The 14043-nt window shown below is 38.3% G+C and overlaps 1 protein-coding gene across 1 annotated transcript in view; it reads left to right on the top strand.

Moving 5' to 3' along the window:
* LOC150081645 (uncharacterized) overlaps positions 1–14043 on the top strand; it is a 981095-nt gene that overhangs the window by 735976 nt on the left and 231076 nt on the right. Inside the window, exon 42 of the mRNA XM_090380575.1 lies at positions 11880–12080. Coding sequence (XP_090236701.1) covers positions 11880–12080 — 201 coding nt within the window. The remainder of the gene's footprint in view (positions 1–11879; positions 12081–14043) is intronic.

Raw genomic sequence — 14043 nt, 5'->3', positions numbered from 1 at the left:
ATTATGTATTTTGATCTTAGAAAGGCTTTTGATACTGTTGCACATGGAAGACTGCTGCACAAATTTGAGCGGTGTGGCATTGGAGGCAAATTGCTGCTATGGATAAGGGGATGGTTGAGTGGCAGAAGACAGAGAGTGGTAATCAATGGACACTGCTCATCGTGGACTAATGTTATTAGTGGAGTTCCTCAGGGTTCAGTGTTGGGTCCGTTGTTGTTTTCGGTGTTTATGAATGATATTGATGATGGGATATCAAGTTTAATGTCCAAGTTTGCAGATGATACAAAGGTTGGCAGGGTTTTAAGGACACTACTGACGCTATGCTGCTGCAACAGGATCTGGAAAGGTTGAACAGATGGGCTGAGAGGTGGCAAATGAAGTTTAACATTGACAAATGTAAAGTACTACATATGGGAAACAGTAACCCCAGAGCAACGTATCAACTCTGCGGTACTACACTGACAGTGGTGGAGAATGAAAAGGACCTGGGGGTAATTGTGCAGGCAGATATGAAGTTCTCTGAGCAGTGCAGACTAGCTGCAAGAGTAGCTCATGGTGTCTTGTCAATGATATACAGGAATTTTTCTAGCAGGGATAAGGAGGTAATTATTCCCTTGTATAAGGCAATGGTTAGGCCACATCTTGAGTACTATATACAGGTCTGGAGGCCTCATTTCAAGAAGGATGTAGAGCTGCTGGAACGAGTACAGAGAAGGGCAACAAGATTAGTGAATGGAACAAAGGGTTGCTCTTACGAAGAAAGGCTTAAGTTTTGCAAATTACAGCGTCTGGAGACTAGGCACCGGCGAGGTGATCTGATAGAGGTGTATAAGGCTTTGAATGGTTTGAGCATGCTCAATGCCAATGGGATTCTTCATCTTGCTCAGAATAATCAGCTCAGAGGGCATAAATTCAAATTGAGGAAGGACGGATGTCGGATAGATGTGCGAAAATTTGCCTTTGGCCAGCGGGTGCTTGGTTGGTGGAACCGACTTCCATCACTTGTTGTTGAAGTTGATAGCCTAAACAAATTTAAGGCTCAACTGGACAGGTATTTCGAGCGAAGAGGGGTGAAATGGGAGTGGTGTATTTTTTTTTTTTTTTTTTTTTTGGCTGATGCTGAATAAGCTTGCTTTCTTGCATCATATGCCTCTACTAATGCTAATAATGTAAATTATATCTGTTGAGATCTAATACAGCTTTGGCAAACCTATTTGCAGCCTCATATCGTTTATTTGTACCATCTATTTGTTCTAATAGTGTTTTAATTTGGTTTCCCCTTGTTTTTTTCTTCCTTGAGCTTAACAGGTTATTTATAACGTTCCATTTTTCCTTTTGTTTTATCTGCTTATCCATAAAAAGTTGATTGTAATAAGTGTTTTTTTGTTTTCTTATCATACCTGTCAATTTATTTCTGAATGTTTTATAATTGTGATAGTGTTCTATCTTTGATGGACAATTTCTATACTGCTTGAAATATTTATCCCTTTGTACCATTAATTCTTCTAGTTTGTTAGTCATCCAAGGTTTCTTAAGCTTGATCCTGCTACTTCTAGTGTTTATGTTGCAGGCTGAGTGGTATCCTTTTCTCTTGATATCAAACCTCGAATTGTTTATCATTTGTATTATCTTATTTGAAAAGCCATTTACATTTGTTGTGTATGATGCTTACTCTTGTATTAACAAGTTTTCTATGTTCTGTTTCAGTTTCCCTGTTGATAAATAATTTTTCTTCATTTGTTAATTTTTTTTCTTCACATAGGTGTTGTTTTGAATACATATCTACTATTAGTATACATGTTCTGTGATCTGAAAGTTGATTTAATAGTATGTATGAATTAGCATACTTTAACTTGATGTTTGTTATAAAGTGATCTAAACAAGAGCTTACTGTTCTATCTCTCTCCATCCTTTGTTGCCTAGTTATTCCAAATAAGGTATGTTCAAATCCATAGTTGTTTAAGATAGCAGAGTATCTGAGAAGCACATTATCCGTTTCATCTGAAAAACAAGATTCAGGATATTACAGAGACTGCTGGGCGTCATTGCGGTACAAGTAAACACATGGGTTGTGTTAGGGTAGCTAAGAATAGAAACAGGTGCATGTATACCTGCGTGTACACCAATGCTAGGAGTTTGGTAAATAAATTTGATGAATTTGAGGTATTGCTCAAAACATGAAAGGCAGATATTATTGGGATATCAGAGACGTGGTGTCACACAGATATAAGTAATGCGGAACTGGAATTTGGGGAATACAATGTGTATAGAAAGGATAGACAGGACAGGAGGGGAGGAGGGGTTATGCTATTAGTTAAGAAACACATAAAGTCCAAGGAAGTGAAGCCAGTCGACATCGATGGACAGGGCAGTGTCGAGTCAGTTTGGTGTGACATAAGCATAGGGAAATCAAAATTGAGAGTAGGAGTGTGCTATAGGCCTAATGACTCTGATGAGTATAATAAGATATTGTACAGGGAAATAGAGTGGGCCAGTAAATCAGAGAGTCTTATAATGGGGGATTTTAATTTCCCAGATATTGACTGGAATTTGTGGATTGGTCACTCGCACACTAGCAAGGCTTTTGTGGATTTATTGGATGATTGTTTTCTACATCAGCATGTTCGTGAGGCAACAAGAGGGAGCAATACTCTTGATCTGATTATCAGTAGTGATTCTTCATGCATTAAGAATCTGCAGATAAATGAACCACTAGGTGGCAGTGATCACAGTGTGTTGAAGTGGGATTTACTCAAGGAGGTAACTACCATCAGAGGTAAAGGGAAGGGTTTTTGTTTTCGTAAAGGCGACTATGATGGTCTGAGACAGTATTTAAATTCTATACAGTGGGACCAACTGATGATGTTACCAACAGCAAACTCAAAATGGGAAGCATTCAAGGAACTAATCTTGGAGGCTACCAGGCTTTACATACCAACTAAGAAATATTAGCATTAGCATTAGTAGAGGCATTTGATGCAAGAAAGCAAGTTTATGCAGCATCAGCCAAAAAAAAAAACCACTTCCACTTCACCCCTCTGTTCGTTCAAAATACCTGTCCAGCTGAACCTTAAACTTATTTAGGCTATCAACCTCCACCACAAGGGATGGAAGTCTGTTCCACCAACCAACCACCCGCTGGCTAAAGGCAAATTTCCGCACGTCTATCCTACATCTGTCTTTCCTCAATTTGAATTTATGCCCTCTCAGGTGATTATTCTGAGCTAGAGGAAGAATCCCATCAGCATTGAGCATGCTTAAACCATTCAAGGCTTTATACACCTCTATCAGATCACCTCGCTGGTGCCTAGTCTCCAGACACTGTAATTTGCAAAACTTAAGCCTTTCTTCGTAAGAGCACTCCTTTGTTCCATTCACTAATCTTGTTGCCCTTCTCTGTACTCGTTCCAGCAGCTCTACATCCTTCTTGAAATGAGGCCTCCAGACCTGTATACAGTACTCTAGGTGTGGCCTGACCATCGCCTTATACAATGGAATAATCACCTCCTTATCCCTGCTGGAAAAATTCCTGTATATCATTGACAATACTCCATGAGCTACTCTTGCAGCCCGTCTGCACTGCTCAGAGAATTCATATCTGCCTGCACAACCACCCCCAAGACCCTTTCATTCTCTACCACTGTCAGTGTTGTACCACAGAGTTGATATGTTGCTCTGGGGTTGCTGTTTCCCATGTGTAGTACTTTACATTTGTCAATGTTAAACTTCATTTGCCACCTCTCAGCCCATCTGCTCAACCTTTCCAGATCCTGTTGCAGCAGCATAGTGTCAGTAGTGTCCTTGACAACCCTGCCAACCTTTGTATCGTCTGCAAACTTGGACATTAATCCCGATATACCATCATCAATATCATTTATAAATACAGAAAACAATAATGGACCCAACACTGAGCCCTGAGGGACTCCATTAATAACATCAGTCCACGATGAGCAGTGTCCATTGATTACCACTCTCTGTCTTCTCCCCCTCAACCACCCCTTTATCCATAGCAGCAATTTGCCTCCAATGTCACAGTGCTCCAATTTGTGTAGCAGTCTTCCATGTGCAACAGTATCAAAAGCATTTCTAAGATCCAAGTATATAATATCAAAGTTATTCCCTGCATCCAGTTCTTTTGTGACTGCATCATAGTATCCAATCAAGTTGGTCAGGCAAGACTTCCCCTTAACAAAACCATGCTGTGTCTGAGCTATAACTGAAGTCTTGTCTAAATGATCCTGCAGTGCTTCTTTAACCAGTGCCTCCATTAATTTTCCTGGAACAGAAGTTAAGCTCACAGGTCTATAATTACTTGTGTCAGCCTTTGATCCTCCTTTGTGAATTGGAGTCACATTTGCACATTTCCAGTCTATGGGTACCTCCCCTGAGTCCAAGGAAGCTCTCATAATTATGGCTAAGCGTTTGCTTACTTCCTTTGCTGCCTCCTTTAATATAACTGGATAGATCCCATCCACCCCGGGTGCCTTTCTTGTGTTTATCTTCAACAGTTTCTCCTCCACTTTACTCCCAGTTATTTCAAGATTCTGTAACTTACTGCTAGAGTTGAATACACCTCTGGCATTCCCCTCGCTGAATAACTCCTCATGTGTGAATGTCGATGCAAAATATTCATTTAGTTTGTTAGCTACCTGAGCAGGATCATCAACACTTGACCCATCAATATCAAGTGGACCAATCTGATTCATCCCTTTCCTTCTAGAGTTTACATAAGTAAAGAACTCTTTGCTGTTTTTCTTTGCATCCCTTGCCAAGGATTTCTCGTAATCTGCCTTCGCCTGCCTAACCTCCTTTGTAACTTGGTTGCATATCAACTTGTATCTATCATAGGCTTCTGTGTCATGTGTTAATTTGTAAGTATCCCATGCATTTTTCTTCTCTGCCATATGCCTCATTAGTTCATCTGACATCCATTTTGGCCTAAACCTTGAACAATATTTCTTAGTTGGTATGTAAAGCCTAGTAGCTTCCAAGATAAGTTCTTTGAATGCTTCCCATTTTGAATTTGCTGTTGGTAACATCATCAGTTGGTCCCACTGTATAGAATTTAATCCCACTGTATAGAATATTGTTCAAGGTTTAGGCCTAAATGGTTGTCAGATGAACTGATGAGACAGGTGGCAGAGAAGAAAAATGCATGGGATACATACAAATTAATGGGTGACATGGAAGCCTATGATAGATATAAGTTGGTCTGTAACCAAGTCACAAAGGAGATTAGGCAGGCAAAGGCAGACTACGAAAAATCCTTGGCAAAGGATGCAAAGAAAAACAGAAAAGAGTTCTTTACATATTTAAACTCAAGAAGGAAAGGGATGAATCAGATTGGTCCACTGGATATTGATGGTTCAACAGTTGAGGATCCTGCTCAGGTGGCTAACAATCTAAACGAGTATTTTGCATCTACATTCACGCATGAGGAGTTATTGAGGAAGGAGAATGATGTAGGTAAAGTAAACATTGGCAGGGAGCTGGATGATTTTGTAATAACTGAGAAGAAAGTGGAGGAGAGATTGTTGATGATAAACATAAAAAAGGCACCTGGGGTGGATGGGTTTGTTTGTTTGTTTGTTATTTGGAGCATTAGCAACTAAGGCCATATTGCTCGAGGATATGCGGTGGTCATTCCCTGACCTTTCCGCATTCTTCGTATTTGGTGGTGACGGGCTCGAACCCCGGTCTAATCAAGAATCGTGTGCTATGCACTGCTGCTCCTTCCCACCTGGCTATGGAGGCGCCGCAAGGGTGGATGGGATCTATCCAGTTATATTAAAGGAGGCAGCAAAGGAAGTAAGCAAACCCGTAGCCATAATTATGAGAGCTTCTTTGGACTCAGAGGAGGTCCCCATAGACTGGAGATGTGCAAATGTAACCCCAATTCGCAAAGGAGGATCAAAGGCTGACACAAGTAATTATAGACCTGTTAGTTTAACTTTTGTTCCAGGTAAATTAATGGAGGCACTGGTTAAAGAAGCACTGCAGGATCATCTAGACAGGAATTCAGTTATAGCTCAGACGCAGCATGGTTTTGTTAAGGGCAGGTCTTGCCTGACCAATTTGATTGGATACTATGATGTAGTCACAAAAGAACTGGATGCAGGGAATAACTTTGATATTATATATTTGGATCTTAGAAAGGCTTTTGATACTGTTGCACATGGAAGACTCCTGCACAAATTGGAGCAGTGTGGAATTGGAGGCAAATTGCTGCTATGGATAAGGGGATGGTTGAGTGGCAGAAGACAGAGAGTGGTAATCAATGGACACTGCTCAACGTGGACTAATGTTATTAGTGGAGTTCCTCAGGGTTCAGTGTTGGGTCCGTTGTTGTTTTCGGTGTTTATGAATGATATTGATGATGGGATATCAAGTTTAATGTCCCAGTTTGCAGATGATACAAAGGTTGGCAGGGTTTTAAGGACACTACTGACGCTATGCTGCTGCAACAGGATCTGGAAAGGTTGAACAGATGGGCTGAGAGGTGGCAAATGAAGTTTAACATTGACAAATGTAAAGTACTACATATGGGAAACAGTAACCCCAGAACAACGTATCAACTCTGTGGTACTACACTGACAGTGGTGGAGAATGAAAAGGACCTGGGGATAATTGTGCAGGCAGATATGAAGTTCTCTGAGCAGTGCAGACGAGCTGCAAGAGTAGCTCATGGTGTCTTGTCAATGATATACAGGAACGTTTCTAGCAGGGATAAGGAGGTGATTATTCCCTTGTATAAGGCAATGGTTAGGCCACATCTTGAGTACTGTATACAGGTCTGGAGGCCTCATTTCAAGAAGGATGTAGATCTGCTGGAACGGGTACAGAGAAGGGCAACAAGATTAGTGAATGGAACAAAGGGTTGCTCTTACGAAGAAAGGCTTAAGTTTTGCAAATTACAGAGTCTGGAGACTAGGCACCGGCGAGATGATCTGATAGAGGTGTATAAGGCTTTGAATGGTTTGAGCATGCTCAATGCCAATGGGATTCTTCATCTTGCTCAGAATAATCAGCTCAGAGGGCATAAATTCAAATTGAGGAAGGACGGATGTCGGATAGATGTGCAGAAATTTGCCTTTGGCCAGCGGGTGGTTGGTTGTTGGAACCGACTTCCATCACTTGTTGTTGAAGTTGATAGCCTAAACAAATTGAAAGCTCAACTGGACAGGTATTTCGAACGAACGGAGGGGTGAAGTGGGAGTGGTGTGTTTTTTTTTTTTTTTTTTGGCTGATGCTGAATAAGCTTGCTTTCTTGCATCATATGCCTCTACTAATGCTAATGTGTTAGTAAATTGATATTGAAATCTCCTACTAGTATAGTCTTTTCAGTCTGTATGTCATCCCATTACAAAATTATGTTATCTAATTCTATTAGGAAGCTGTTTATTGAATCTGATGGGGGCCTATAAAATGCACAAATCATGAATATGTTTTCTGGATTATCTCCCGATAATTTGACACAGCAGTTTTCACAAGACCGAGTTAAGTGGTTGACCTGTATTGCCTTAAAGCGTGTTCTATAGTATATTATTATTCCTCCACCCCTTCTCAAATCTCTCAAAATTTAGACCTTGTCATAACCTTGTATGTTATAATTTGAAATTTCATCACTTTTTATGTTAACCTCTGTTAAGACTATACATGAAATATATTCTTTCATTGCATTAATATACAGTATTGTAAAAAGTTAAAACAATTTTTTCTTAATGATCTGATATTCAGAGCTACCATAAAGAACTGATTTTTATCAATTATAAGCACTTGAATACTAGGATTATTTCAAAAATGCAAAGTTGAATTGAAAGTCTGTGATTTCTCAAAAAGCACACCTGATGTCTTGATTTTACCTTAGGTCTAGATTTCAGAAAATGACAATTATTCACAATTAAACAGTCTATTTTATATACTGCAGATCCTTTGAACTCAGAATTCTAATGGCTCTTGAAGATTCTTTCTTCTTCACATAGATCCTTCCATGTTTCAACCATAAAAATTTGTAACTGAGTTTTTACTAATTGCTTTGTTTCCCAAAACAATTACTTGAGGTAAGTTGTTAGGTGGTCATTTATGTAGATTGGAATATTGCTATTGTTCTGATATACATCACTTGTTGTCAGTCGGATCTCCTTTGCCTTTCTCATCCATTTTTCTTTACCACATGATTTGAAAATTTCACAATTAGTGTAGGCTTGTCGTTTGATTTCTTATTGTTGGGTATGTAATAGTGTTCAACTTCTTCATTGTGCTGTAGCTTCGATGCAAGTCCTAGCTCCTGTATAACAAGCTTTGGATCTTGGCCTGTTAATCCGGTTAAACCTACTATTTCTACGTTATTTGATAACATCTGCTGTTTCATCGAGTCAATCCTTAAGTTAAGTAAGTTTGAATTTTCCTCATTTTGCTTGAATGAATCTTCCAGATCCACAATTCTTTTGGTGATTGCAGCATTGGAATCCTGCAGTTTGCTTATGCTTTGTTGTATTTTGTCAAATGATTCTGAGACAAACGAAATCGATTTCTTGATATCTTCCACTTCTGTCTTCAGGTCCTCTATTTGCTTCTTTATTGGAACAATTTCTATTGGTAAATCGAGCAAATGAATTTTGCTGGATAGCTTTCTTAGTATGTCTTCTATGTTAAGGGTGTTCACCTGCTTTTGTGCTAACTCTAAGTCTTCATTTGGTGGATGCAGCGAATTGTGAAATTCTTCTGCCAAGTAGGAATTTTTACTTCTTTCTTCCTTCTCTTCTTTTTCTGCACAAGATAATACACCTCCACTGTTTTTGCTTATGCTTCGTCATTCCTTTATAGGTTGCCTCTTTCAATGAGCATCTATAATGATATCCATTGTTGCAGCCATGACATACCACTTCTTGCACGTGCAACAGTAGGTTGCACTTTTTTCATATATTTTGACTCCTGTTTGCAAACCTTAGGAGTAGCCAACACAAGACGTTTCAGAAAATGTACTTGCACTAAATAAACAACAATAGAAAGAATTTTTCAACTTACAAATGGCAAATATTTCCAATTTACTCTAGGAGCATTGATACAGTAGACATGCTTACACTTAGCCCTCTAGCGGGAATCTGAATAATAATAATAATGAATAATAATAATAATCTGAATAATAAGAATAATAATAATAATCTGAATAATAATAATAATAATAATAATCTGAATAATAAAAATAATAATAATAATCTGAATAATAAGAATAATAATAATAATCTGAATAATAAAAAAAATAATAATAATCTGAATAATTTTTTTATTTATCAAGAGAATTCGAATTTATCAATAAGAATAATAATAATAATAATAAATGAATGGCTCTTCCTCTGGGCATGCAAGGTGAAAAATAATTCAAAATTGTTCACTTTTTTGATGGCATCTTTATTTTCAATTTTTTTGAACACAACTGTCAAAATCCATTTTTTATATTGAAAACATATGTTTTTTAATTTTTGAAATGAAAGCTCCCTTTAGACCTTTAAGTGAGTGAAATGCAAATTGAAAACTTGGGTGCTTCAACAAATGCCTGCAATTAGTTGCCACTAATTAGCGGGTATTCACTCATGAAATGTGAAACACACATCAACATTTTGATTCCAGTTGATGCATCAATGTAATCAAAGCCAGAGAGAGCATTACCAGTTGAAGGAAGGCATATGGCAATAAAGCCAGCTTGCTATCAAAAGTAAACTGCATATGACAGATGCCTCTCAAAAAGTGCATATAATTTGGTTTAACTTTTTTCACAAATTTTTCCTAATTGTGAAATAATTAACAGAGATTTCTGGAATTTTCATTAGAGAAATCAAGTAAACATTTTCAGAAACAGCTGTTAGGAGTTTCAGGTTTTCTAAAAATGTTGATGAAGAGCACAAATTGCTGAAATATTGTCTGGGTCCCTATCAACTCCACATGACCAGCTCAGGGTTCAATTTTGTCAGAGTAACCTTGAGCCTCCTGTAGAACTTATTTTTATTTTATTTTTTATTTTTTTGATTTGGTAGTTGTTAGCGCATCGGCTTCTGTGGCCATATTGCACCTCCCAAGGTTTTTGCAGTACTTTGATCCAAGCCCGAGGCGGGAATCGAACCCGCGACCTTTGGGTTGCCGGGCAGGTACTTTACCCACTCGGCTAGCCCGGTCGGCTGTAGAACTTATTACCAAACATGTAAGAGGCATCTGATACCCCAGGACCACTGAATGGCTCCTTCATCTCGTGTGACAAAACAGTCACAAGCAATGGTATCTGGATTGGGAGGGGATATTCAAGGATATTCTTTTGCCACTGCTGCAGTAATGCCTTCTTAGCTCTAGCCACATGACAACCCACATTGTCATGTGTGGTCACATCAAAACAATATTACTCACCTAACCACAGTTCAGTAGACAATGCATCATGTCTGCAACTTTCCATTAGAAATATTCCTTTATATTTTATCTCATGAGATTTCAGTCTTTACCCTATGACACTAAACTAATTTCATAAACATGGCACAGAATCACTGCATTTATGAGGTATGATCAAAAAGTTTGAAGACTGAACTAATATTAGGAAAGTGATGAAGCTCTCTGGCTGTTCAGATAGATCTCCTTCAAAGTAGTCTCTGTGGTGCTGTATGCAATGTTTCTGAAATATCTCAAAGCATTCCCAATTGGCTTCTTTTGTAATTATTAATAGTTCTTGTCATGTTTTGAATAATTTCCTCAATTTCTGCAAATATAGGATCTTTTCAGATGACCTAAGCTTGTGTGGGAATAAAATTACAGGCAGCTAAATCTGCTGATTAGCATACTAATGTGATAGCATGGTTCACAAGAAGTTCTTAAATGGAAGCACCAACTGTGTAGAGGCATTATCATGATGCAGGTGTCAGTTTCATAAGCCCCCTTTTCCAGCCATTTTCTCCAAAACATTGTGCAATCACTGTAGAACTGTTTTTGCAATATTCTTGGATCGCTGGAATGGTATTCAGTATTTCTGGTTCACTGGACTATACAGGTCAAGTGATAGCCATACACTCATGATGATTTGTCACCATTAATGGTTGATGAAACAAAGTGTGGGTCTGGAGTAGCACATTGACAAAGATCCTGATGTGTAAGAACTCTCCATATCTGTGATCATCAGTGAGGATGCAGGGTACTAAGTTGGCTGAAAAGAATCTCATTCTCAAATCTTGTACTAAAATTGATTGACATGTCCCATAAAATGTACCAATTTCACCATCAAATTCATGAATAGTTAAATGTCAATCACTCCTGATCAGATCCCAAACACAAGTAATTGAATCATTGGTTTTTGAAATTGAAGGGTCACCAGAGTGAGAATCACCTTCAATGGACATTCAGCCCTCTTTAAGCTTTGTGACCTATTGAAAAGTCTTTTAATAACACAAAAACTCTACAAAAGATATTTTTAGCATTATGGATTTTTGTTGCACTTTTCCCTAATTTGAAAGAAAATTTGATGCAAATCTCTGCTCAGTAAAATCACTCATTTCAAAATACAAAGAAACACATAAAATTCCTTCTGTTCAATGCATGCTAATTCAAAGTGACTGCAGATAAATGAGATGTTCACTGATTACTATATCTAGAGAGTCATTGGTGCTGTAGTTTCAAGATTCAAAATCAGTCCACGAACATTTTGTAACACCTTATATACTGTCCAGAATAACAACTATCCTGTCTCCTTTTGTACATAGCCTACACCAGTTGGTTCCTGTTTAACATTTATATTTATACAATGTTGTTGCCAGAACTGTTTTTGTTAAATAGCATTACTGAGCATTAGCATCTTTACTTGTAAGGGGAGGTTTTTTGATAAATTTGATTTTTTATTTTTCTAGTGGTTGGGTTAATTTGGGTAGTCCTCTAAATAAACAGAATAAAGCAGTAACAGGTGCTGGCTTCCATGGACGTATTAGTCGAGTAAATATGTGGGAGCATCCTCTAGATGTGACAGTTGAAATTCCTACACAGTTCCGTAGTTGCAAGAATTCCCCAGTGCTTTTTAATGGCTTGTTGCTCAGGTGGACAGGATATGACAGGTATTTATTTGATTTTTTCATATATTCTGATTTTCTGAATTATTTCATATTTTCTGAATTATTTTAAATAAAAAAAGATGTTGATTGTAATATATTTTGGAAAGTTTTAAGATATGCTGATAAAAACTATTTGGTGGGAGGTTTGCCATTTACCATTAGAGAAATATATGGATTTGTGGTGAGCCAGAGAGCCATATGTTTCTCTAATAGTAGATGACACACCTTCCAACGAATGGAAAGATTTCCTTCAGATATAATATTAAAATTTTTAAAAGAGCTGAAGTACAGTCCATTGACTAGAAACTATGATTGTGTTTGATAGTACGATAAACAAACATAGCCTCTTTTGCAGCTAGATCTCTTTCTTCGTCACCCAGAGTTTCTTTGCCTAAAAATGACATTAATGATTGACTGAAGGATTTTACAGCCACAGCAGCCTTATGTTTTTTTTGTGCTGACATGATTAAATTTATCTGCCTTTACTCCATGACCAATGCTAAACACAGCACGGCACAAGGAACACTCCACTTTTGAGAAATCATCACTAACACTGATTTTTTTTATAAACGGGAATTGCTCCTTTAAACTGTTAGTAAACACATTTTCTATTCGGCATTTTAAAGGATTATTTTTATGTTCAAAATATAAAATTATTTATATATTCAAAATATAAAAATAATGAAACAAATATAAAAGGAGAACACTGAGAAATCAACATGAACACTGCCATGCAGACATTGCAAATTGAGACAATGATTAACTGTAACTCAAATCATTAAAGGTATTTCACAACAAAGTAGCACAATGATGATATATCTTGGTACTGGTCAGTCCAAGTCACCACTATAAATTGGACAAGGAACTACTTTGTTTTGAGATACTTGTAATAGTACCTGCAAGGACAGAATTCATACAAAGCCGACCGGGCTAGCTGCGTGGGTAAAGGCCTACCTAGCAACCCAAAGGTCGCGGGTTCGAATCCCGCCTCGGGCTTGGATCAAAGTACTGCAAAAACCTTGGGAGGTGCATTATAGCCACAAAAGCCGATGCGCCAATAACTACTACCAAAAAAAAAAAAAAAAGACAGAATTCATGGGCTACCTGGTTCCTGGGCAAAGTGATGCTGTCACCCCTCTCACTAGTGGACAAACCTACCACTTGGCAGGTATATAGGTTCAGTGCATCACTGCATTCACTTATATGGCAACGCTACGTCAGTATTGATAAACATTGTGAGTTAATGGACTTTGAAAGAGGGATGATAGTGGGTGCTCGATGCATGGGTCACTCTATCGCAGAGGCGATACAGAAATTGCACCATCCCCATTCAACAGTATGTTGAATGGAGATGGAGCAATTGTATAAAGAGTGTCTCGGGAATATGCCATTTCCAGATTAACATTTCATCGTGGAAATTTCATCATCGATTTCATCATTTCCAGATTAACATTTCAGCGCTGTGGGCAGAGAAAGATGGTGGATGAATGTGGCCATCGATATCTGTCTCGCATTGTTTCAGACAACTTGATAGTGATAGTGGCACAAATCCCACTGACTTCAATGAGGGAGGTGCCAAAAACGTCTCCACCAAGACTATCAGGTGATCATTTGCTGCAATAGGTTAAGGGAGCCGCCGACCCACCAGAATCCCTTGCTAATGCCACGACACGGGACTGTACACCTTAAATGGGTGAAAGAACATCAGCACTGGACCTTGGATGATTGGAGATCGGTCTCCTGGTCCGATGAGTCCCATTTCTAGTTATTTAGAAAAATTAGGCAGATGGCTAAGAAGTGGCAACTGATGTTTAACATTGACAAATGCAAAGTACTGTATTTGGGTAGTAGTAACCCAAGAGAAACATACCAACTGTGTACAGGTCTGGAGGCCTCATTTTAGAAAGGATGTAGAGTTGCTAGAACGAGTACAAAGAAGGGCATCGAAACTGGTGAGAGGAACAAA

The sequence above is a fragment of the Mastigoproctus giganteus genome, chromosome 8 (genome assembly GCF_048544385.1).
Source record: "Mastigoproctus giganteus isolate SK-2022 chromosome 8, ASM4854438v1, whole genome shotgun sequence".
Classification (NCBI taxonomy): domain Eukaryota; kingdom Metazoa; phylum Arthropoda; class Arachnida; order Uropygi; family Thelyphonidae; genus Mastigoproctus; species Mastigoproctus giganteus.
Note: the sequence above shows the minus strand (reverse complement) of the source record. Positions and strands in the feature narration are given on the sequence as shown.